The 26,103-nt window shown below is 37.9% G+C and overlaps 1 protein-coding gene across 1 annotated transcript; it reads right to left on the bottom strand.

Moving 5' to 3' along the window:
• Positions 1–370: 370 nt before the first annotated feature.
• On the bottom strand, positions 371–24,441 carry pkd1b (polycystic kidney disease 1b). The gene is made up of 42 exons (XM_042767564.1): positions 24,221–24,441; positions 23,889–24,066; positions 23,554–23,729; positions 23,020–23,138; positions 22,616–22,763; positions 22,255–22,520; positions 20,622–21,335; positions 20,290–20,421; positions 19,505–19,680; positions 19,259–19,395; positions 15,259–18,884; positions 15,015–15,179; positions 14,207–14,344; positions 13,815–14,097; positions 13,493–13,724; positions 13,255–13,399; positions 12,150–12,284; positions 11,753–11,897; positions 11,046–11,651; positions 10,579–10,729; positions 10,216–10,468; positions 9,259–9,454; positions 9,014–9,181; positions 8,796–8,939; positions 8,518–8,728; positions 8,144–8,267; positions 7,811–7,963; positions 7,632–7,690; positions 7,391–7,542; positions 6,927–7,041; positions 6,680–6,846; positions 5,743–5,945; positions 5,454–5,651; positions 5,151–5,305; positions 4,598–4,710; positions 4,373–4,512; positions 4,119–4,240; positions 3,756–3,927; positions 3,370–3,657; positions 2,649–2,783; positions 2,229–2,543; positions 371–1,397 (listed from the first exon to the last, which is right to left on the bottom strand). The coding sequence occupies exons 1-42, from the start codon at positions 24,282–24,284 to the stop codon at positions 654–656; spliced, it is 12,063 nt and encodes a 4,020-aa protein (XP_042623498.1). The 5' UTR covers positions 24,285–24,441; the 3' UTR covers positions 371–653.
• Positions 24,442–26,103: the final 1,662 nt, after the last annotated feature.

Below are 26,103 nucleotides of genomic sequence, written 5' to 3'. Positions count from 1 at the left end.
CATTTTTGGGTAAACTACCTCTGTGTTGTCTTTGTCTCATTTCAAGGATTTTTAAATAATAGTAATAATAATAAAGTTATATATATATACATGTATATAGGAGTATATATTTTTTGAAGTGTTAGCAGACTTAAATGTTATAAAAAGGATTGAGAGTTTAATTAAGTTTCAATTTAACATTGAATTTCTTAGTAAGGAAAAAATATGATACGATGAAGTTTGTTTAACTTACATTTACATATTCAGTAAATAATGTACGCTATAAAGAGCTTTATTTGCTCTAACAAAATTGATTCATCTTGCCAATTTCTACTAACCTTAACTTTTTTTAAATGTTTTGAATGATAAACACAAATATTCTGATGTTTAAGCCACAGTTTGCATGGCCGTGTCATTTTATTGGCAAAAATAAAACAGATTCTTCACTATACAAGAAGATACATGTCTCAGAAGACTGTTTTTGGTGAAATCAAAGCGAAATAAACACTTCTACATGAAAAGCGGTGCAAAACCACAAGTCAGGAAGTAGAAATACAATATACAAAATCTAAAGTGGTCATGACTAACACTGTGCATTCACTGTGTCAAAAAATTAAAAAAGAGCAAAATTATTATTCACATTTAATATAATAATACTACCATATTTGAAACTCTTATTCAGTGTGCCATGCCTGTCTCTTAATCGGCATGCCGTCACATACATGATCTCGGTCTCCGTCTTCACTCCGGGGTCTCACTGGCAAGGCCACAGTGCTGTGAGATCCAGGTAACCTCTGAGTGGTGTCAGCGGAATGGCAGGTGACTGAATTCCAGGCCCTGCGTCTTGGGACACCCCATTTTCTCAGGTTTGGGCTGTTCATACTTCCATCCAATGCAGAAAGTAATCTCTTACCTAACTGAGCAGCAGGCCCCATCAGGGAGGACTCTGAGTGTGTAGCACGGCAACGTGGAAGGGTATTAATGACACCTTGAAGAGAAACTGGAGTGTGGTCACATTCCAAAACAGAGGTAGATGGATGTCGAGGGAACGGTGGCAGCTTTGGTGTTGGATCATGTCCCTCGGAGGTCACCTGCTGAAGCTTAGACTTTCTTCTCTGGTAAATTCTGCTCTGGGTTTGCTGAAGTTGGAGCTCAAAGTTATAGACTTCATCGGTCAGCTGGTTGACGCGGTCGAAACCAGCCACGAGGCTGTCAACACAGGGCACCAGGCGGTCCACATAATGGTGAAAGTTAAAACTGCCTGAAATGACAGATGAATCGGAGGCCGAAGAAGAGGCAGATGATACCTGGCGAGGACCGCTGGGACTGAGCGGGACAGAGCAGTTGGAGGCTTCAGAGCCCTGGGAGGATCTAGAGGGTGGAGGAACCATTCCCTCAAACTTGACTCTGTGCCTAAACTACAAAGGAAATAAAAAGAAATAGGTTTGTTTATTACATTTACATTTAATCATTTAGCAGACACTTTTATCCACACACACACATGCATATATATATATACACACTAAGAAAATTCCATAAAGTCCTGTACTGTATTAATATGAAGGCATTTTCCATTGATTTTTCCACAGGTGTTTTACCCATATTTTGAAATATGCATTGCATTATATTGTGTATTAGAGTTAAAGGTGATGTCCATAAACTTGCAACGTTTGGGGTCAGTGATTTTTTTTAATGTTTTGTAAGAAGTGTTCACCAAGGCTGCATTTATTTGATCAAAAATACAGTAAAACAGTAATATTAAAATGACCATTTTCTATTTTAATATATTTTAAAATGTAATTTATTCCTATGATTGCAAAACAGCCATTACTTGAGTGTCACATAATCCTTCAGAATTATATAATATGCTGATTTGGTGCTCAAGACACATTTCTTATTATTATCAAGGTTGGAAAGTTTTTGATGCTTAATATTTTTGAACTGTTACTTTTGATTAATATAATGCATCCTTGCCAAATAAAATGATTTTCCCCAAACGTTTGTATGGTACTCTAAGTATCTTTAAATATATTTAAATATATGTATTTTATATAAATATGATTTATATAAATATTATTTATATTTTATAATTTCATAATTAATTTTTATTTATTTATCAATTTATATATATATATATATATATATTTTTTTCTAATTATCTCTAGTCAAGTCACATTGGATTAAAGTGTCGGCTGAATAAATACTGTACATGTAAAACTAATCTCAATGAACCCAAATGTCCTTTGTACCTCTTTGGTCTTGCTAAGCCCCATCCACAGCTTGAGGCGTTTAATGAGGAACTGTACCATCTCATAGTCCTGCGGCTCCATGGCTGGTCTGTAAATGTCTGCCTGTACCATTCGGTATGTTCGAATCAATACAGCAGCACATAGGCGCCCCAGTACCCAAAATCCAATGCCCACAGCAGACAGGCAGTAGAGAGGTCCCACCACAGGATGATGCTCACAAAGTCGACGCAACCCCATGTGGCCCCTTAACAAACACAGCAGAGAGGAACTGGCCTGCCCTAAGGTCCTAAAGCCCTCTACTGAACCCGAGAAGAGCTGAAAGAGATGGAGAGAATGACCTGAGCTGTGTTTGAGAAGCAAAAAAGATTTAAAGAAAAAAATACAATGCAATGTCAAATGAAAAACAAAAAAACATTCTACCATGATGCCTGTGTGAGAGAACAGAAGCAACAAGAGGAGCAGCAGGAACACCACGCCACAGATCTGAGGGAATACTTGTCGAATAACCCGTCCTATCACCAACCATCGCCTAACAAACCGCAGGATCCCCACCATCTGTCAAAACATACCTCTGAATTGTGATTGGTCACAAATTTTGATGTAGTTCATTTTTTTATGTTATATGTATAATGCTGTTAATGTCTTTCCCATTTTCTTTCTATATTTACAGTATGTTATTTACATTTTTGAATTGTATTTATGTGATTACAAGCTTTGCTAAAGTTGTAATGTAAAGGAATAAGTGACAGACCTCTTCTTCTATATTGTGAGGTACAGCCGAGTAAAAACAAAAAACAAAATGTAGTGCATGGACTCAATGCATTATTTGTTAATTTGAATGGAGGCAGGTCTGAATGTGAGCTTGAGGTCAAATTTAAAAAAAGGGTGAGGTTTCACCAGAGAGAAGTCTGTCGTTTCATCAAAAGATCCAGTTATTTTGTTTTGAATAAAATCACATTTAAAAAGAAAGATAGGAAAGAATAAATCAATAGCGTGCATTTAAGATCACTACCATCCATTTAGAAAACAGATCATGCCAGCTTTAAAACATTTTTGCTGCTATTTTTACAGCATGTACTGGCATTTCATTCAGGAATGCAAACTGAGTTAAAAAAAAACCTTTTAGCTTTAGGGCTAATACCTTTAGAACCAAGAGGGTTAATACAATTGCTGAGAGCTGATTGGACTTTCTGGCCAGTGTGGCAGCACTATGGAAGTCAGCAAAGCAGGAGGGCCTGGAGCAATGTCTGGAGATGAAGGCTGCAGTCGTGTAGAGGAAATACAGACGAAGAACAGCTGCTGCTAGCGTCAGAAGAGCTAACAACGGCTGAAACCAGCGCCAGGCTTGCCTCAGGTATTGACTTGGCTTTCTGATCAAGGCCCATACTTCAGCGCTCACAAAGCACAGGGCAAACAGCAGTAGCAGAACCTAGTTAGAAAACAGGCGTTAATACGACTACAAGAAGACCACAGATCCAACTTTGTAAGATTCTTTTCAAACTGAATCTGAACTAGGAGAGCCAGTACCGTCAATGTGACATGTAAGTCTGTACCAAATAATGGAGAGATGTGAAAAGGCTGGACGGAAATGAAAGAAAGGATTCTGCCTGTCTGTGTTTGATCAAGGAGAATAGAGACTGGTGCCAAGATGCTGGTCTGTTTATGATAGTGAGTGAACTCAATCAATACTGCCTTTGTCCTGTCACAAAAAACATAAGAAACAAAAATCATTGAGCTGATGAGCATGATGGGTCTCTGGTACTAATAACACTGTATAAGTTCCATACTTACAGCATGTGTGCAGAAAGGTCCTTAGTACAAGTCTGGACATTTAAAGAACAAGGTTTTATTCTGTAGTGCTATTTTGTGTGTAATGGCGTAATATCATACCCAGTTGTAATCCACTTTGCTGTCTGTAAGCCTGACAGGATCCGACGTGTGGACTCACTGTTGTTCCCAAGCACTACTTCCTCTGACTCACTGAATGCACATGATGCACTCTTAGTCCTTGGTTGAGAGAGGACATTGTTATTATATGCCAGAAGACAAATGCACTAAGGAAAACATTATATTCTCAGCTGTTCAGGCTGCATGACAACTTTCACACACTAAAAGTCTTTCTCTTTGTGTCCTGTTATCTCTCACCATGCTGAAAGTGCTGCAGTGTTCTTGCTGTGTGTTGAGGAGCTCTGGTGTACAGGGTTGGCATGTGATGAAACATTAGCAGTCAGCATCAAAGGAAGTCGACCAGATTGGAACTTATCTCTGATGTTTTGACTGCAGACTTTGAGGAGGGAAAAATCAAATGTATATATATTTTTAGCAAATTCTCAAAAAGCTAAATCTGGCCTAACGACGCAAGTCCTTACAGTCTTGAAAACGAACTTTCTGCAGTCTTGCAGGGCCAGTTAAAGAAAGAGAAGGGTTTTCAAACAGGTGTGATATTAACCTCCCATCTACCCACTGTTCTGCATCCACCCATCTATGAGAAAAAAAAAATGTTGAAACAAAAAATGTTGAATCATTGTCTGGTTTTATCATGCATGCTCAACTCGCTCTTCTTGCAGTCTTTTGCTCCGTTTTTTTTTAGTTTTTTAGTATCTTGTACTTTTGTTGTTATTATAATAAACTTTGCACCGCTAACTAATGCATCTCTTTTTCTAACCAATTTTCAATCTGTTTATAAGGTCTCCCAGACTTCAAAATTTAGCAGAATTAACTAAAGTCACATTTCTGAATTGCATTTTGCAATACAACAGAGGGTTAAAGTTTTGATTATGTCCGAGGAACATATTTAAAAGAGATTAACACCAAATTATTTTTTTTCAAAAATCTCTGGGGTCTCTGGGACCTCAAAAAGAAAACAGTTTCAGCAGAACATGAGGGTTACTGGGGGAAGTGAATGTAAAGAGTCTGACTTACCCTGATAATGCAGTGAGACTGGGCTGGCCTGGTAAAGCTGTGATCAGCGTCTGTTTAATAGCCGAGTGAAGCCGTCTGCTGTTAGTCTCATGAACATATTCTTGGTAGTTCACCATCAGAACCACCAACAGGAAGAGCAAATAGACTAAGCAGCTCTGATTATCAGCGTAAAACATGAAACAAAAGAACATTAAAATTAATATTAATATGCATTAGAGTCAGAAAGCAGGAGAAATCCAGCTGTTATAGGTCTCTGAGGACTAAATGAGAGCTGAATGGATTCATCTGTGGGTCTGAGCTCACCCTCATTAAGGCTCTAAGTGTTCTCAGCTTCCGTGCTTCCTCTTTAGCCTGCAGCAGGCCGTATCCACAGAGAGGATGCACCTTATCCCCCAGATCCTCTTCTGTCCTTCTGACTTCTGTCTCCTGAGCCAAACGGTTCTCTACCTCTGGGTCCACTGGTTTCACCACAGCAGCCAGATATAGTGCTTGAATACATATCTGCAGAAAAATATCAGAACATACTGTAAAAATCTACATCTTTCAATTTCTTTTAATCTAAGGAACAGTGCAGAATAGGTTTATAGCTCACTGCAAATGGTTCCAACAGCAAGGCAGAAGTGAGGAAGGCTGACAGGGCAGACACCAGCCACATGAGAACCACAGAGCTGGAAAACCTGCTCCCATATAGTCCCACCAGAGCCAGGCTTGTTCCCAGCAAAACAGCCACCAGCAGGTGAATCATACGCAGAACCCATGATGGAAGAAAGAAGCCAGGTACACCACGAACAACTCCTGAACAGAGGTTCACACACAGAAAAAAAAAACAATTAAAATGATACACATACATTTTGATTATATACTTTGTGATATTTAGGGTTTTTTCTCTCTCTCAATCTGCTGTTCCAAAAAAACTGTTCAAAACTTTGGGGTAAGGATTTTTATTTATTTATTTATTTTTTTTTTTTATAAATATTAATTTTAATACTTGGTCTAATACTAAATTGGCCAAATGGGACAGTAAAGACAAATAAAATAAAATAAAATAAAATAAAATAAAATAAAATAAATGCTTTCTATTCTTCAAAGAAAATATATACCATTATAAATATAAGTATATACCAAAATATAATAATAAGAAATGTTTCTTGAGCATGAAATCAGCATATAAGAATAATTTCTGAAGGATGGTGTGACACTGAAGACTGTTGAAAATTCATCCATCACAAAAATAAATTATATTTTAAAATCTTTAAGATTATTTTAAGTTGTAATAATTAACAATATCGATGTTTTTTACTGTATTTTCCTCAAATAAGTGTAGCATTGGTGAGCATAAGCAACTTTCATAAACATTAACAAAAATATATCTTACTGATCCCAAACTTTTGGTATTGTGAGGAAATGGCCACATGTTTACTCATGGTCACAAGTCTAATTTGCACAACGTGTAACAGCGTGTGTCTTACCACCTTTCAATATCTCAAGTAAAAAAATCAGTTCTCTTCCTGTGTATGGTGTGCGCTCACCAATGCGTGTGTTAGAGATGGTGCTTGTAGAGTCAGGTGGGAGACTAGGGAGAAATGTGCTGGCATCACTGAGCACTGAGAGTGAGGAGGAGGACTTGTGAAAGCCAGGTTCAGATGTAGGCGTATCCATACTCAGATCAGACCACTCACTACACAAGCTGTCCTGGCTGAAAAACAAATGTATGTGATCATGTATCCTGGTTAAACTGTGCGTGGGTCAGTGTGAAACGTTCAGTACAGAACTCACATGTCAGACAGAATGGTGTCGTTGGGTGTGAAATGGCCGCTGTCAGATGCTTCTGGCTCCAAGGAAAGAGTGTTTGAGGGATCCAGGTCTGCAGTTATAGTTCTAAGATCTTCCTCTAAAAAGAGCAAGTGGTTCCATATAAGAAAAAATTCAACTAAAAATCTATTTTTTCTTTCTTTTTTTTTCTGAAAACATATACAAGTTGTATAGATGACTTTTAGGGTGTACTTTTGTCCTTTTGGATTTTGACAGACCCAGTTCTCATTCACTTTTATTATATGAAAAAGAGCACAAATATATATATATATATATATATATATATATATATATATATATATATATATATATATATTATATATATATTGTGTTCCACAGAAATTCATACAGGTTTGGAACAATGTGAGGGTGAGTAAATGATGACAGAATTTACATAAATTCCAGAGAGTGATTGTGTTTCTTCATACCTGAAGACTTGATTGGCTCTAAGGTGTTGTGGTCAGAGGTCGGAGTTGACAAATGTAGTTGTAGAATGGCTTTTTTTCTCTTCAGAAGGTGACTGGTTCCTGTCTGCTCAGACAGGCCAAAGATACTGTCACATGATGGCCAATGATCCATTCTGTAAAATGTGCCAAATAACACTGAATATTTACATAAACCATTTAATGGGATGTAGTACTGCAATGTCACGTAGATTAGACTTTGTACCGGTCATTCCGAGGATCTGGAGTATTCCAGAACTCTGAATCTAGTTTCTGCAGGGAATTCTTTGAGGGGCGAAAAAAGATGCAGAGAGAATATGCTGTAAATGTATTCATTTAGGAAATTATGCTTGATGACTCTCTATAAAATCAATTAATTAAACATGCGAATGGACTTATTCTCACAGTGAAAGGAGATGGTCCATCATAGATGGAAGAGTCAGGGCCTGTCGGCAGAGACGGGAAAGATGAACAGGAGAGATCTGGGTGACTGAGGAAAACATCCATCTCCACAGTATGAGACACAGGAGAGGGAGGCAGAGATACCTCCAATGTCACTTCAACACAATCCATCAGCATTGCACTATGAGTGTGGGTTTTTCATGAATGCTCTCAACCACTTAAAAGTTTGGGGTCATTAAGACTGTTAAGAAATTAATATTTTGAAAGGTAGTTTAACATAAAATATAATATCTACAGTATGGATTCAGAATGGATTATGTAGACTGACATATATACCTTGCTTTTGGTGTTTTGGAAGAGAAATCTGAGAATGATTTGGAGAGGGAACATCAAAGCTGCAAGTGTTATTCCAACCAGAATGTTCTCTGCATTCATCACCATCTGGGTAGAGACCGGGCCGCTGCAGTCGGAACAGTAACAAATGTGAAGAATGTGAAACCCATTTGTTTTGAGAGAAATTAGAAGAAATTCATTCATTTGTTTAGTGATGAATATTATTCTACTGTGCCATTAATCAATAACGAATATTTATGTAGCTCAGAGAAAAACAGAAATTGCTTTGTTTTACAAGATGTAATTACCTGCACCTACACAGTAATCTATACAAGCTCAATCTGTTACCCATGCCTTTTGAAGGTCAAGTCTATTACCTGCTGCCCTTTCTGCCCACTGCTCCATACCAAACTGCCCCAGCTGCCAGATAGAGATGTAATAGGAGGGCGCAGCAGGTGACCCTCTGGGCTCGTCTAAAGTGGCTGTGGGCCGGCCGTTCCCATAATGAAATCCACAGATGGTGCTCTCGAAGGCCAAACAGTAACTGGGAATGTAGGATCCTCTTAAACTCCTGCAGTTCCTGAGGACCTACAAGGATCACAAGGTTATGAAAAGCAAATATGATTTACGCTGTACTGTGTATGTGTATACTTACAAGATGCTAAAATAACTTTCTCCACCCTTCCAGAGTTCTTCTCATTCTCCACAGATAGCCAGTCTTCTACCAAGAAGAAGAACATGTTATCTGTCTGTATGTCCCAGACTATAACATGTTTTAGGTACCAGGATGGGTCTAGGCCTGGAAAATAAAGCATTGTTTATGAGTATTAGTTATTTTAGAAAGAAAGAAGGAAGCTATTCACAGCCACTGACCTGTGTTGTCATGCCAGATGCGTATTTTCCAGATCTCTCCGAGATTGGCATCTGTTTCAACTTGGAAGTCATCCAGGCTATTCCTCTGGAAAGCTCCTTCTCTTTGAAGGTGACGTGAGCCACTTTTATTTAGGCCATACAGGCTAATGCCAACATGTGCAGTGGTACCTGATGAATTCAATTATTTGTTGAGTTTTATGAGGTCTGTGAATATTTTTAGCATGTAAATTAAAGGTTCTACTCACCAGACCCTTTTTTCCAGCCTGTTTTGACAAGAACCCTGTACTGGTGGTGACCTTTCTGACCACACAGAGGAACCCAGCTAAGACGTAGACTTTCCAGGTGATCCAGTTTGTGAGCGATAAGACCAACCAGCAGATAAATTAACAGCAAGACTCCACAAACTATTCCCACCACCACATTCCTCACCGGCTCCTCTGACTGGTGACACAAATAATGTTCATCTCTGATTTGTTATGTTACATTTCCTTAAGATATTCACAAGTTTGTACATGCAGTATTGTTAAAACATTTGAGGTCTGTACGTTTTTTTTTTTTAATGTTTTTAAAAGAAGTCTCTTATATTCACCAGGTCGCATTTGTATGAACAAAATTGAGAAATATTATTATAATTTAAAATATTTTTTTCAATTTTAATATATTGTGACAAGTGCTTTTTCAACACTGATGCCCACTGGCCATTACAATCATTTCATTATAGAAATTAAATTAAAAAATAAGTAATGTAATACACACTACCATTAAAAGGTTTAGGGTAAATACGATTTTTTAAATGTTGTTGAAGCAGTCACTCACCACAGCTGTATTTATTAGATCAAAACTAAATATAAAAATATGAAATATTACAATAAAATACAAATGTTTTCTATTTTAATAGATTTTAAAATATCATTTATTTCTAATGACAAAGTCTTCAGTGTCACACATCCTTTAGAAATCATTGTAATGAATATTTCATTAATTACAATTATTTAATTAATCATTGTATTAATAAAAAGTGAAAAGAACTTCATTTATATGGAATGGAAACTTTTTGTAACAATCTAAAAGTCTTGTCACTTCAGATCAATTTCATGCATCATTGCTGAATAAAAGTATTAATTTCTTTTGAACTTTTAAACAGCAGTGTATATTCCCTTTAATGGTGAAATTATGTTATATCTTTTAACAAAATGGCATACAGGTGGCAGCAGTAGAAGTGCTTCAGGATGGATGAAGAGGCTCGCTCCAAACATAGTGAGGTGATGTGTGAGGCAGTGGGCAGTATGGGGGCTGCTGCCACTCAGAGGACTCAAGCCATCACTGCTCCAGCGCCTCTCATCAACACTAAAGTACCGGCACAGCATGCTGAACACACACACTGAGACGGACACGTCCACACCACTGATGCTACTATTCAGCTTCACAAGCAGGTCTTTGGCAGAGCCATTCAGGCTGCAATTTACAGACACAGTGAAACACAGTTAGTTTCGTTTAGACTAACACAATATTGATCATCACTATTTTCAATGAAATTAATTAAGGAAAGAACAGGAAGAACTTACATTGGTGTAAGGAAGATGGTGTGCTCCATTGATGAAGTCCCAGCTGAAAGAGAGAGACTGAGTTCCTCAGAATGAGTGTGTTCAGACAGTGGATGAACAGGTTGGTCATCTACAGAGATCCATACTAGTCCAGAGGCTTCCTCACCAGTTCCTGCTCCACAATACATAACACAGGTTTATCTTTTGTAACATTATAAATGTCTTTAGTGTTACTTTTGATGATTTTAATGCATCCTTGCTAAGTAGAAGTTTTAAATGGTAATATAATATAATATAATATAATATAATATAATATAATATAATGAGCACTGCTACATGTTATTATATTATATTATATTATATTATATTATATTATATTATATTATATTATATTATATTATATTATATTATATTATATTATATTATATTATATTATATTATATTATATTATACTGAAATCTAAAGATGCATTGGCTAGTGTATATTACCTGGAATGAGACTGAAGTTTAAGGCAACATAGAGGCCAGTCTGAGGATCTTTGTCCATTGCTTTGACTGTGAAATTTACATTTCCCTTGGGTGGTAGAGTAATTTTTTTCCATAGTAACCTCTCATTTTCTATCTCTTGTACTTTTTTGTGTAAAGTAAATTGTATCGCAGTGTCTAGTGTCAGGTTGGCGATTGAAATAGGCTGCCCCTGTGGTGTAGCAAACTCTATGGCTGCAAGTGTGGTTGATATAGCAGGTTCTGCAGCTGGAATAAATGGGTTTTCTTCACCCTCCATTTGCAGAAGGATCTGCAGGACCTCTTGTTTTTCCTCCTTAAGTTGAGAGCTCAGTGCTGATGGGATGTGAAACTGGCACTGGCTAAGGGGGTCTGTGCACAGGAGGTCTTTAGTAGGGTCACCCCGTATGCCCACTGCAGTGATCTTTGGAACAGAGAGAGAGAGAGCTTCTTCTCCACTCATCCGCGACAGCATTAATGAACGCATGAGCTCTAAAATCTGGCCCAGTGCTGATACAGCTGCCTCTGATGTATCCACATGCTTGAGGCCTGAATTGTTCCTCTGCCTCTGATCAGCAGTCAGTGTGCTGCCTGCAGTGAAAATAGAAGGATGGTTAATCCACGGTTCATTTACAACTTCAGAGTGAACCTTTGTTATCATACTGCATAAGAATTCTGCTGAACGTAGTTACTTAAAACAGCCAGAATGTTCCTGCCGGTGTCTATGGGGTTGATGTCACCCTGTCCTGTTTGTTCTCTTATCACTTTAATCATCTTCTCTGTGACCTTCAGCACCTTTGCACGGCAGCCATTGCACTGCACTTCAGAGGGAACCACCTGCAGACAGGAAAGTACATTTTACAGTTCATCATTTTCATTCGCAACATCACATGTGACAATAATTTGATCTTAGGCAGCACTCCACATTATGCACAGCAGGCAATCTGTATTCAGTGACAGGCCTCACCTTCTCGTATCACATTATACCGGATCTTTAAAATGCTGACATACTTTGTGTCAGGCTATGATTAACATTGATTAATGCTATATTGTCCATAAGCTTTAATAGTTAGATATAAAAAGCCTTACTGTAGACTGGGCCAAAGCTGAGCTGATCAGAGCTGCGTCCTGCAAGGAGGAGACCGGCAGAGACGCTAGAGCCTGAATGACATTTCCACGTATCTGAATCCTGTCCTCCAATTCTTCAGTATTTATGGATGCTAGCTGTGGAAGTAGTTGATTTTACAAAATAGGTGGAGAATCACAGAAACCAAGTCATTTTGTGGCAGATGTATTGGACTGACACCTCGTGGTGTGAATGCAACTACCCAAAAACAAATATTGTCAATGGCTGATTACCTATCCCTTTAAATTCAGAATTTAAAGGTCAGTTCGCCCAAAATGCAGTCATCATTTACTCACCCTCATGCATTCCAAACCTGTATGACTTTCTTTCTTCTGTGGAACACAGAAGAAGATATTTTGAGGAATGTTGGGACTGGTGCTTTCCTCTGTACAGAGACATTTCTAAAAAATATCTTCTTTTGTGTTTAACAGAAGGTGTGAGTAAATGATGACAGATTTTTCATTTTTGGGTGAATCCTTTGGCCCACTTTTAGTTCATGAGTTAGAATTTGAATTAAAATAGCTACACCCCACAGGAAGTTGAACTGGAACTGTAGGAGGTGCAATATACTCAATTACCTTTCAGAGAAGTTCAACAGATAATGGCATTCTGGAAAAATAAACTGTACTTCCAGCATTATTTTCCATATACATATCTTATCTAAATACATGAATAAAAACATGTCAACATAAGTGACATTTCAAACAGATGTATCTGTCTGTAAAATTTTCAAACTTTTTTTTTAAACCGTCTTTAAAATTTCTCGCTTACTATGATTCTATGAGTTTATTTTAATTTTAGTTTATTTTAATTCTACTTCCTAAAATGCGAATTTGGCATCTGGTTTGTTACCACAAATACAAATCAAAACTGAATTGGAATTTTAAAAGCATTCTCTTTGAACTTATGAATTCAATTCACAGTTATGAACATTTCATGTGAGTGTATATGTTTTTATTATTATTATTTATCAGTTTTATCCATCCATACTCTTTTTAATTAGGATGATTCTGGGTACACCTCTTAATAAACATCTAGAGAACTGGTTTTCATGGCTATCTCGGTTACCTGATTAAGTTGGCTGCTCAGGGCAACAGAGTATTGAATAATGTCCTGAGGGTTGCCTTGTTGGCGCAAGGCCCAGAACTCTGATTGGCTCTTATTCCTCAACCACTCTGTTGTACATTGGTCACTCAGAAGCACTGTCAGGTTCCTGCAGAAAATATCAATTGTAACTTTGGAGCTGTGATTTTTGGTCAGATTTTTTTCTGACTATATACAACTGCCAAGCAGCTGACTGACTAACTTTCTTGCTGCGATGACTGATGCCCCCATACTGTCCTCTACCAGCACCAGCATGTGAATAACAGATAAGTTTTCCTCTGTGCTCAGTCTACCCAGTGGCACCAGGGAGCCGAACGTGCTCTGAGTGCCTCTGTAAAGGGTAATCAAGGGACATAATGGTCCAGAATTTTCACACTGTGCCACCTGCAGTGAAAATATCAGCTGAGCTGAGTCACCATCATCATCCATCCACTCTGTCATTGAGAAAGAAATAGCAAAGAATGCATCAATCCGCAGAGCCATTACTTGGGTGAGAAATAAGAGGAAAAGAGAAATGACACTACCTGAGCAACTGTATGAGACCATGGTTTCCAGGAAATGAAGTGAGTTGTCGGGTGACAGAGTGCAAATACCCCCGTAGGGAGGATGGTTGGGGACTAAGTTGATGCTTGCCGACCCCCAAAGCCCAGAGGCTGGTTCAGACACGTTGAGAGTAAAGGTGTATTCTTGGCCCTCTATTAGCACCCCTGGTTTAATGACTATTTCTCTCAAGAGATTTCCTGTTAAGGTAGTAACCTCATTCAGTGATAGAGCTTCACCTTTCTGATCTTCCGCAGTCCACCTGTACTGTAATTGAAGTGTTTTAAAACATTATTAAGGTATGCGTGTGAGAGAGAGATAGAGAGACTTAATAAGGCATATGAAGTTATTTTAAGGTACATTGTGAATTGAATACCTGTACAGTGTCTTGACATGAAGAACAATGACCAGCCAATGCAATGTAATGGCTGTGTCTCACATGGAAAGACAGCAGAGAATTACAGGAGACACACTTTACAGTCACAGGTAGCAATGTGATATTGTACACGGTAACCTGCAAGAATAAAAACAGAGTTAAAGACATTTTCTTTTGAAACAGGAAGGGGACATATATATTTTTTTTAATTACCAAAAACCTCCACCTCCGTCTATCTTAAATTAATAGTAGATTTGAGTAGACTTTCAATGGATGGACAAAATGATGAGAAAATATCAAAAATATCTTATGCATTCTGAATGACAAGAGACTAAATTATTTATATTTGTGCATGAACTATCCCTTTAACAGAATGTTCCATAAGAATGAAGATTTTCGTGAACATCATTTTCAGTAAAATATGAGCTGGAATAAACTGTAACATTACAAAGCATTTTTATCTGTAAATTTTTCTTTATTCTATGGTTAGAAATTGTGGAAAGTGCAAATCTGAAAGAAGACAATTGGATATTTTCAAGAATGTTTCAAGTGCTTCTGTCCAATAAAAGTCAGTGGGGACCAAAATAATATTAGACACCATTGACTTTATTTTGACAAAAAAAGAAGAAAAAAAAGAAGACAATTTTCAAAACATCTTATGTTCCAGAGAAGAAAGAAAGTCATACAGGTTTAGCACGTAATGAATGTGATGAAATGCTGACGTTAATGTTAATGACAAATGTTAATGACAAGTATGTCCATAGTGAAATGCTAAAGGCAAAGTGAAGTTAAATAAGTTAACACTCACCAACTGTGATATAGAGACAGGTTGTCGTCCACTTTTGCAAACGGTGAGAGTAAAGTGGTACATTCTGTCTGGCAGCAGTGCACTTCTAGGAAGAAGCAGAATACTTCCATTTCCTGGAATATGTTGATGAAGGGTGGAAACAGCTGAAGACAATGCTGTTTTGTTCTGGAAGCACAGAATACACCATCAATTGAATGTTTATGTTAGTGAATCAAGTATTTACTGTATTTGTGATGTACTGTACCTCTATAGTGTAACCCCACTGGAACTGAAACAACTCGATATCATTCTTCTCTGAATCTGGATCAAAAGACTCAGTTGCATCCAAAATAAGATCATACTGACTTGACCAGAACCTGTGAGAACCACCTTTAATCACAGGCACCAACTCACTGTGGATCACGGTAAGCGATACAGTCCTGTTCTGCTGTAGAGGAGTTCCTCGAAGTTTGGCAGTGAATGTCAGACAGTAGTTTCCCACTTTCAGAGAGTGCTTTGGCAGAGAAAGAAGCGGTGTAGTTACATCCACTGAATCATTTAAGGACACCTTGTCCATTCCTGAGCAATCTTGGCCCCTGTGGATCTCCCAGAAATAATATGCTTTGTGTGTAACACAACCGTTGAAGTCCACTCTTGCTTCAAAGAAACTTGGTCTGGATTTTAATAGTATGTATTGTTCTTTTACAATGTAGACATGTGGCTGGGTACACTCCAGCTTTTGTACTTTAATTGTCATTTGAGTGGAGACCTCACTTATGTTATTGAAAGCTGTTAATTTCACAACAAACTCACCAGTAACATTGTATGTGTGGACTTGTCTGTTGGATTCTGTAACCAGGGCTCCGTCACTGGCATCACCAAAATCCCAAAGGAATTTAAGGTTGCTGCCTCCATCTGTGATGGCTACAAATGTGATCGGATAATCAACAAAAGCTCCATCATGGGAGGTAAAAATCTTCACGTTCTTCACATGCTTGTGTATTGTTGCTATACTGGTCAGGGACTGTGAACAGAAGCCATTATCAGCTTCCACTGTAACATACAGCGATCCATTAGTGAAAGGTGTGAAGTGAACATTTTGCCCAATTTCTTGAGAGGACTGGACTCCATTTAATAGAAAAGTCCAGTGGTAATTGGCTTGTGAGCCACTGGACGCTTGAAAACTGATGTTTTTGGATGCCTCTAAGACAGCAGAGCAACATCCAATCAAATGCAGACCTTTAATTCTTTCCACAACTCTGACAATCACTGTTGCAGTTTGGTAACTGACATGATTTGTTGCTATTGCTCTTACAAAATGGTCTCCGACTGAAAGAGAAGAGGTGGTAAAATTCTGCCAAATTGCCACGGAATAACTTTCATTAACAAACTCCAAAGAAAAGGAAACTTCACTTCCTTGGGAGACAGATGGTGTGAAAGTAACCGGATCATCCTCACATATAACATTGCTGCTAGCCATAAGTAAAAGTCCCTGGATGGCATCCTGAACCGTAACTGTATATGAAACAGTTTGCCAGCTAATGTCATTTGAGGCATTAAGTGAGATACGGTGATCTGCAACATCCGCAAAAGAATAGCTTACAGTTTGATTGTCTGCAAGAACCATAACAGTGTTGTTGTGAAACATTAAAACCCATTCCCAATGCAGGACATTTCCTGTTCCTGCAGAGCCATGGAGCAATAGGAGGCTATTTGATGTTACAAAAAATGGTCTGAATTGTCCATTTATCTGAAAGTCCACTTTAGAGATGTTCTCCTGAATTATTAGTAGCTTGGTTGCATCATCAGACCCAAACACATTTGAGACTGACACTCTGATCTTGACCATGCCGATAACTTGAAAAACATGCAGAACAAAAGGCACATCTGATATTACAGGACTATGCGCAGAATCCAAGAACCATGAGTATTGAAGGTCTGTTCCAGATGACACACTCGCAGATATCCTCACTGGCTTTCCTTTGGCTACAGCATTCATTGGTGATGAAATACTCAGACCAGACACAAGCTCTACTGCTCTCAGTGAAAGGTCGGTATCTACTGATCCAAGAACATTGGATACTACCAGCTTGATGTGTATATCACCAGGGCTGTTTGTAAAAAGTGGAAAATGTTTGCTATTATTTGCCATTCTTTGGTTTGCAGTCCACTCATAGGTCAAGTTAGAACCACGTGTCACTGATGCTGTTAAAAGTACGGTCTGATTTGTCAGGAAATATCTTCCAGACTTTAGCGCTTGAGATTGAATTTGAACCCCTTGTATTCTCTCTACAACCTCAATGTGTGTTATGGATTCTACTCGACTGACAAGATTTTGTGCTGTGACTTTAATCTGAAACACCCCTGCTTTTGGAAACACATGCATCAATGTGGATGTCCCAGGCTTTGGAGGTGATGAAGGATTCACAGTCCAATAAAACACAACATTTTCATTAACATCAGTCTGAGCTGTTATCAGTATATTTTTTCCAGCCTCCACAAACGGCTGACTTGTATTAACCATTAAGTATGACAGTGGTGCCTGCACCTCAATCTCTATGGACACCGAATCTGAACTTATCACATTAGATGCGGTGGCCGTTACACGAAACCGCCCTGGAAAACAGAAAACGTGTGACTGATTCTGACCTTCCTTTTTGAAGCCATCACCAAAGTCCCACTGAAAAGAAGCTATTTTACCAGGAAGCTCAGCCCAAAAGTAGTAGGACTGATTCACAGTCATTGCATCATAGTTACCTTCATATTTTATGGATAGGTTAGAAAGAGGCCTTTGAACTGAAATGGTTGCTTTTGCTGTTCCATTGCTGACTTTGTTATGGACCTGCACTGAAATATCATACAAACCCTCCTTTTGAAAAACAAAGCAATGGTGTGACAGTCCTTTGACTGGGACTGCATCACTAGAATGATTTTTATACCACCAAAACAGATAATCTGTTACTTTGGGGAGCACAGAAACATCAAAGCATATTTCCTCATTCACAGCTACAGCACTCTTGGCTGAATGCAGAGTAACATCTGTTATTTGAGTTTCAACACATATGGTGGATTCATAATGGGCCGAACCCAACAAGCTATGAGCATTAACACCAACTGTGTAAGCTCCTGAATTTAGAAAAGTATGAGTGATAGTTGTATCTCCTTTAACAACAGACAGTGGTGTGCCATCTCCAAAATCCCAGTCAAAAGTCAAAACTGGAACGTATCCTTTGACCAATACCTCAAAATTGATCTCTGCTTTACTCACAATGCAGTCTGTTGGGATAATTAGTAAAATTAGCAAACGATAGACTTCCACATTGACTAACCGGTGTTCTTTACTCACAGAATTATAAGCAGTAACCTGAACAGTGTAATTTCCGAGAGACTTATAAATGTGAGTGGCTGAACTTCCGGTGTGATCTCTAAGTATCGACCCATCTCCAAAGTCAAAGATCCATATTAGATGTGAGCCTGCAGATACACTGCCACTGATTTCAAAGGTGCTGTTCAGTTCAATGGAGCCATTGTAATATAGCTGGAGACCCGAGACAGCCTCAACTACCTCCACTGCTGTATAGTTAGTCAAGACCGACAGTGAGTTGTTGGCACAAATGGAGACATTGTATAGGCCGGGTCTTTTATAAACATGCCTGACTTTACTGTCATATTCCTTCACTTGATCAGAGTCATCACCAAAATTCCATGAATAAAGCACTCCATATGAAGAGGGCCATAGTGAAACCTCAAAGAGGATGGTGTGGTTGACTTGACATACAGTAGGAGATGATGATACCAACATTCTTGATATTGGAGTCCTTATTTTAACAGTTACAAATGTTTCACTTTGGTCATATTGGTTGTAAGCCTTGATTTTCAGTGTGTAGTCACCTAAAAAAAAATTAAAATGAATAAATACATTTAGTGTGTCATGTTTTCCCAAGGTATTTTTTCCCACTTAAAGGTATCAGTAATTTCATGTTGTGCTGTCAGATTTTGGGTTTTGGCAGCATCAAGTAAAAGCAAATGGTTTCAGTTAATGATGTATTGCAATCAGTCTTGATTAATTAATTTAATATTAATTGATTTTTTTAGTACTATTAATTTCTTTAGGGATGAATCTTTTAACGAGGACTAAAATACACATTTAAATATTAGGTTAATAATTATAAATAATTATAAAACAAAAAATGTATAATATAAATATTTTTTATAAATAATTATAAAGTAAATATTAATAAATCATTTGAAATTATTTATAGTACCTGGAAAATAAAACGTATGATGGATAGAATCTTGCAGATAGACATATTTGGCACTTCGGTGAAGATAGCTGTCTTCCATCTCTAAAGGAGCGGAAACTGGGTGACTGACAGGTGCTGTATTATCACCAAAATCCCATCTGGGGAGATAAATCATTTCATAATATAGCATAATGGAGCATTATACATTCAGAAGAGGTCAAACATAATTTCATCATTTTAACTCAATTATAATTCAGAGACATTAACCTGATTGTAACGCCTATAGAGATGTCAGATTTTACTTGAACTGTGTAGCGAGTTGAGGTGTTTACAGCAATGGCCTCTGGCATGGAAATTACTGCTAGGTCAGCTAATGGGGTCATCACATCAGCTGTGAGCTTTACCTCGATTAACTGAGAGCTCACAGGGTTATTTGCCGTTACCTAGAGCAGAGAAAGCAGTAAAGATCTGAAGAAATTATAAACATGAAATCATTTATAACAAAACCTGAAGCAATGATTCTCATTTAGTTGGTCGTGACTTCAAAATGGGTGACAGGGTCATTAGTGGCAGGAAAACAACAGTGCTAAATGCAAATAATAAAATGCAGATAATGTATAAAATAAAGAATCATGCAAAAATAGTTTTAACTATATATATATATATATATATATATATATATATATATATATATATATATATATATATATATATATATATATATATATATATATAGCCAATGTTAAAATTAATAGTTTGGCACTTTTTAAAATTCACTTAAATTTGTTAGTGGCATGTTCAAATGTTAAATTTATTGTTCTGCAAATGCAGTTAATTGTAATATTTAATACATTTTAAAGTTTGATTTGAAAAACAAAGACTTCTTTGTTTTTGTTTTGTAAGAAGTCTTTGGTTTTGAAGCAAAACCAGCTCAGAACCACTAATCTAAAGGACCTGATAACCTGGATCACTGTATCATTGCTTTAGTCTCAGTTTCACAAAGGGGTTTAAACTTGTACTTGGAAATAGTTCTTTTATATTAACATGTTTACCTTTAGCTTGTATTCTGCCGGCTTCTTAAAAACCACACTGTAGGACTCTCCTGTGTGTGGAAACTGGACCAGGTCATCAATAACCCAAGTATACTCCACTGATGAGCCTGTGACTACTGAAGCTGTAAACAACTGTAGAGAAGAAAGAGAGAGAGAGAGAGAAAATTAAAACCTCATTTAAAATCTAGTAATGACATTCTAGAAACCTTTTCTTCAAATACCAAGTAAATACCATCAAATCACCAAGTAAGCACATCAAATTCTAAAAGGTTACCAGTGAACTTTCGAGGTAATATTTTCTTTCACAATGACACACATAAGAAAACTGATACCTGTGGTATGTCCACTAGAACTCTGTTGAAGCCTTGAGGCTGGATTCTCAGCCCAGTTACAGGAATATGAGACACAACTCTCACGCTCAGAGTTTGGGAGCTCAAGCTGTTTGAAGCCATGATATTTAGTATGTGTTCCCCTTGACTAGAAGGCTTCATGTATACATGAGAGAACCACATGTCAAGAGAAGCCCTAACACACCCTCCGATCTCAGGTATCTCAGCAGGGCAAGAAGATACAAAAGGGACTCCGTTCTTAGACACAGGGTCTGACCAGGAACTGGTTGCGTTTCCTCCTGAAATGATCTGGATGACAATGAGGGTTGGGACATTGACAGCAACATGCATTTGGTTGTCCTTGTCAAGCTTTGGATACAAAACTTGCAACCCTGTGACAGGACTCTCTGCTTTGATTGGACTGTTGCCCTGTGAGGTGCTGGGTATTGCTGAAACTCCAAAGTGTGGCATTGTGTCCTCGTAAATCACCCGGAGGTCACAGACCAGTTCATCCAGCCATTGGCCCTGTCCCGGTTGGGCAGACAGACCCCCCTCTAACCAACCCCCCCACTCAGGCCCATGCAGGGAGAGGAAACTCTGGCGCCAGGAAGAGCTGGCAGTAGCAACACAGTGTAGAAATTCACCTGCTCTTCTAGTGTGCTGCAATGCCACAATGTCATCAGGATAGACAGTGATATGTTTGTCTTGTACTATAACCTGCACAAACACAAAAATATGTGTCTTTGATATTAGGTCATTGTCAAACTTTATACTATGATTTCAATTAATAGCTGTGAAATGGGCTCTGTTCCAGAAACCTATTGAGCTGCCTATTAATTTGCATCATAATTTTAGCATCTTTAGACTCCTAAAATAAGTTTAAATTTTACAAAATAAATCCAAGATGGTGAACAAGTAAAATTCCTGAAATATATTCAGGGCTCTCTGATTTTAGTTTATTGTTACTCTGGTGTTTTACAAATCTAATCAAACTGAATATAATAATAGACCTAAGAAGTATGCGTTATATTCTTTACTTTCCAAATGTTCAAACCCTTAAGCTTTTAACATTTCAAAACCTCAAGCTTTTATTTTGATGGAATGCTGGTAAAACACCATAAACTTCTGTCCACAAAAATGTTGGAAATTATGCAAATGTGTAAATAAAGTAAACCTGGCACACACTGAGTACCCAAATGGCCTTTGAACTAATGTAAATGTAAAGATGGAGTTCACTACTTGACCTGAGTTGCTCTGAGATGCTGAAAACACCAGATCATGAGCTGCTTGTGTGTAAATGAACACAGCATCGCTATTTACTCTGCAATTAGTGCTATTTTTTTTTTCAGTTATCGATTTTAGCAATAATACGACCTTGAAAGGCTTCAGTATTAATATTGCTATAATATTGTTGAAGTGCTTGTCTTGTTGCTAGGCCTATTGTTTAGTTCAGTCCAATAGATTATTTTACTTTGTGGACATTTTAAGATAATAAACAGGTTAAAACTGTAAAATAATTATTATAAATTAGTTCTTAATTAATTAAGAGAAATAATTCATTCACAACTTTTTTGCTTTTTTACTTATGCTTATTAGGTTTTCGAAAAGAGCCAACAAGTCAAGTGTTGCCACCTACACTAATGTGTGTGTGTTCAGTGCTTGGGGTCAGTGTCAGTGACATGTCTGCCATCATATGGAAGAACGGTGGCGTCGCAGGGTAGCGGGGAGGCAGAGGTAAAACATGTCCCCCATTAAAGGAGTGGTAAGGGCTGCACGGACTGGTGACGGGCAGACAGATCTCCAGCAGGTGACACCAGTACTGCCCACTGGCACAGCCACCGGTGGTGTTGCACATGGGCATCAGTGAACAGCAGCTGAAAGGGTTCAGGAGAGAACTACAGCCTGAGAGAGAAGATGTTTTATAAATTGTACATCTTGACCTGATCATTTGATAAACTGTTAAAAATGTATTTCTCATTAGTGTTTAATTTGCTCACCAGGTGGTACTAGGTGATGACTTGGACTGCAGTACGGCCGTAAGATTTGCACTCTAGCAAAGGTCAGCTGATCACTTGGCTGCATCACCAAATCCAAAGACAGGACTCGACCCTCATGACTGAACCAAAGACCTGGGAACAACATAATCTGTGCACAAACCAAATGGCTTTAAAAAACTTACTAAACTGTGTTTTAAACATGACTTATCAACAAACATTGTTACTCAATCACATGACTTAACCTGCATTTTTGTACATTTTCAATAAACACATATGCAGAAAAATTAACAATGAGCATATTCTGCATATTCTTCATACCCCTTTGTCTGAAATGATTCGTTCCCTTTCAAACAGTCTCTCCCATTGAGTTTTACGCTATGGGGTAAACTCCTGGTTATTTTTACCTCAACCATTTGTTGTCCTGCGTCTGGTGGAGAGGGTAGCAGTTGTATCCGGGACACTGTGTATATGCCTGACATTAGTGGGACACCTGTCACATAGCTCTCCAGCGATGGCAAAGACACTTTAAAGAAAAAGTGAATTATGCTGCTGTCATCTCTGATAAAGAAGTTGTAATATTACTTATATTAACTGAATGCCAGCTGTAAATGACTCAAACATAGACAAATGTATGATGTGCTTAGTCACCCCCTAGATGCTAGCACTGTAATACTAGTATTTTATTTCCATAAATAAAGTTGTATAATGCTGAGTTCAGTGATTATAAATTATTAAACTACTTTTTTTTCCCTTCTTTTGTCTTGCTTGTGCAAAACTCACCACTACAGCGGTAGTGAAGGTAAAGGTTAAGGCTAGTGTGTTGTTTGAAGGTGTACAGGTGATTATTTGCCCACCATCTCTATATGATGATGATGATATTTTGGATATTATAATTTTCTTGTCTTATCAGTGGGGTTAAAACAGTTTTATTGGCTTACCTGATATCTTTTTCTCACAGATAATGAAATTTTCTTTATTACATTGTTCATTCTTCCACTGTCCAGAGGCCAAAGCCATTGAAGTACATTCCTTCATCTCACTGTCTTTAGTATCTAAATCATAGAATGGACCCTGTACCATTCCATTTCTCAACCAAACCCCAACTGGAGCTTCTCTGGAATTTACAAAAAGTAAAATATAAATACAGGATCAACCATTACAGAAGTTGCAATGCTCTGTGTTTAAACATTAAATTTACACTTTTAAATTTTTATGTTGGGAAAAAAAAGGTGATCTCACCCACAAAACCCTAGAAAATCTTGTGATCTCTTACAGTTGGAATGAATTTTGAATGAAGGTCTGTACAATCACACTGTCCACCATAGCAAGGTCTCCTCTCTCGTCTCTCTGACAGATCCTTTTTGCTTCTATCCATGTTGACTTAAATGTGGGCATCCAGTAGCAGCGTAAACCATCACGGTCAATTTTTGCCCCCTTTGGGCAAAAATATTCTAGTGGAAAGCATGAAATATTACAAAAACATTGTGCTGATATTAGATGCATCCACAAATAGAGAACACAAGTCACGTAATGTAATGTTCAATGAATGGAAACAATTAGCAAAAATATCATCCATTACTGAGCAAGGCAGATAAAACATCTCACCACTGAAGCAGCTTGTACAAACACAGAGAATCCAAATGAGAGGCAGGTGCACAATATTTGCCATTTTATCTGTTCCCCAGGTAGAGCATAATAAATGTTAGAAATAATGAATCATACATAAGAGAAACTACAAGAAATTACAAGTCCATTTCATGTTCAGACTGTATCCGTCCATTAAGACCCTGCTTTAACTTTTGCTACTGCCTTTCAGTTCTCTTCACCCTCTCTCTCCCTCTCTCTCTCTCTCTCTCTCTCTCTCTGGCCTTTATCCTTTTGTCTTTCTCTCTTACTTCTCCTTTTATTGCTTGGTGACTTATTAGCATTGTGCATTTCAACACATAGTGCCCCCCCACCTCCTTTAACATTCACATGACTTTTGGTTCGTCTCACAGCAACAGCCCCAGAAGAGCAAGAGAGAGAGAGAGGACGGAGCCCTCATTAACATGCTGTAAAATCCCGCCTGATGAATAGGCAGTTAAAACTGCTCATCCAGGTTAAATGCGTCACCACCTCTGGTATTACACTGAAAATATATATCTATATAAAATATGTTCTGAAAGTTCTGGCATCAGTGGTACTGTTTGCTGTTGGAATAGAACATCTTTTGTGCAACTATACTTAAGCTTTTACCTAAACCCTTGAAAATATAGTTTGACCTTCGGGAACTGTTAATTTTTCTCCTCAAGGACAAACCATCATGCTCCACTCCAATTCAAATGTATACAAAATAAGAGCGAGGAAATGCAGAAAGGAGGAAAGAGTGAGATCTTCTCGGAAGACGCACCAGCCGTTGCTAAGCAACAGAGTAGATAGAGCAGGGGTTGACATTCATTCTTTTCAAAGCAAAGCAGACAGACGTAACAAGGCTTCCTTGGCTGAATACTGGGTCGTAGCTTTCAGGGGTGAACAATGGAACAGCATCTAATAGTTTTCAGCAAAAAGGCCAATGAGAATCAGATTGGATTCCAGGGACCTTTCTCCAAACCTTACCGGATTTAGAGTTTATATTGTGAATTGCAAACTATATGATTCTTGGTCTTGTAGTTCCAAACCTCTTTGTCTATCTAAGATGCTTTGGAGAATATTATAGGGGCCAAACATTATTTCCCACTCACTTTAGATGAAGACATAATTTAATTTTTTGGTTGAATTATGCCTTTAACTATCATATTGTAACTAATTTTCTACGATGTCTTGTATTAGATGTTGGTTACAGCTGTTTTAGCATGACTGTAGACTCACTGGGTTGACTTGTGCATTGAAGGCGGATGTTTAGAAAAAATACCAGAGGGCTCTTTGGTGATAAATAAAATTCCATGGTGATGAATCTTTGTCCTGGTAAGCATGTCAATTTAAAGAGACAATACTGTTGTGCAAATATGACACTAACATCTTCAAACTGTTGTGATGGAAATGTTTTATGTAATGGCCTCAGAAGGAGTCAAAAGAGGATGTTAAATAAATAGTACAAATGTTCAAAAAAGTGCAGACTAAGGATGCTCAGATCAAAGGCCATGTTTCTATGAATAAAGAATCTGTACTTTCCCAAAAAGTGCTTAAAACAGTAGAACTAACAGTCATATGACAAACCAACGACCAGATCAGTATAACCAGTGAAGAAGACTTGAGTAACATTGATTTTTACTCATCTACAAGACAAAAATGTACATGTATCTTTCTGTTCAGGGAGTCTTTCTTGGTTGTTGTGACCTGTGGGATCCCGGCCGTGAATAAACTTTTTTCCTTCAAAGAGCAACTTGGGAGTTGTGTCTGGTATATGTTGCACAGCTGAGGAATAAAAGTACTAAAGATGGACCACAGCAGAGACAGTGATAGTATTGGAAGACTATAGACCCGCTCTCAGGGTGAGGCTGTAATACTCT

This window comes from Cyprinus carpio, chromosome A12 (genome assembly GCF_018340385.1).
Source record: "Cyprinus carpio isolate SPL01 chromosome A12, ASM1834038v1, whole genome shotgun sequence".
NCBI classification, from domain to species: Eukaryota; Metazoa; Chordata; class Actinopteri; order Cypriniformes; family Cyprinidae; genus Cyprinus; species Cyprinus carpio.
Note: the sequence above shows the minus strand (reverse complement) of the source record. Positions and strands in the feature narration are given on the sequence as shown.

Coding starts and splice junctions, on each gene's coding strand:
- pkd1b (XM_042767564.1), bottom strand. CDS start 24,284: ATGGCAAATATTGTGCACCTGCCTCTCATTTGGATTCTCTGTGTTTGT. Junction 7,042..7,390: donor AGAGCCAATCAAGTCTTCAG/GTATGAAGAAAC, acceptor TGCTCTTTTTAG/AGGAAGATCTTAGAACTATA. Junction 2,544..2,648: donor TCTCTCACACAGGCATCATG/GTAGAATGTTTT, acceptor CATCTCTTTCAG/CTCTTCTCGGGTTCAGTAGA.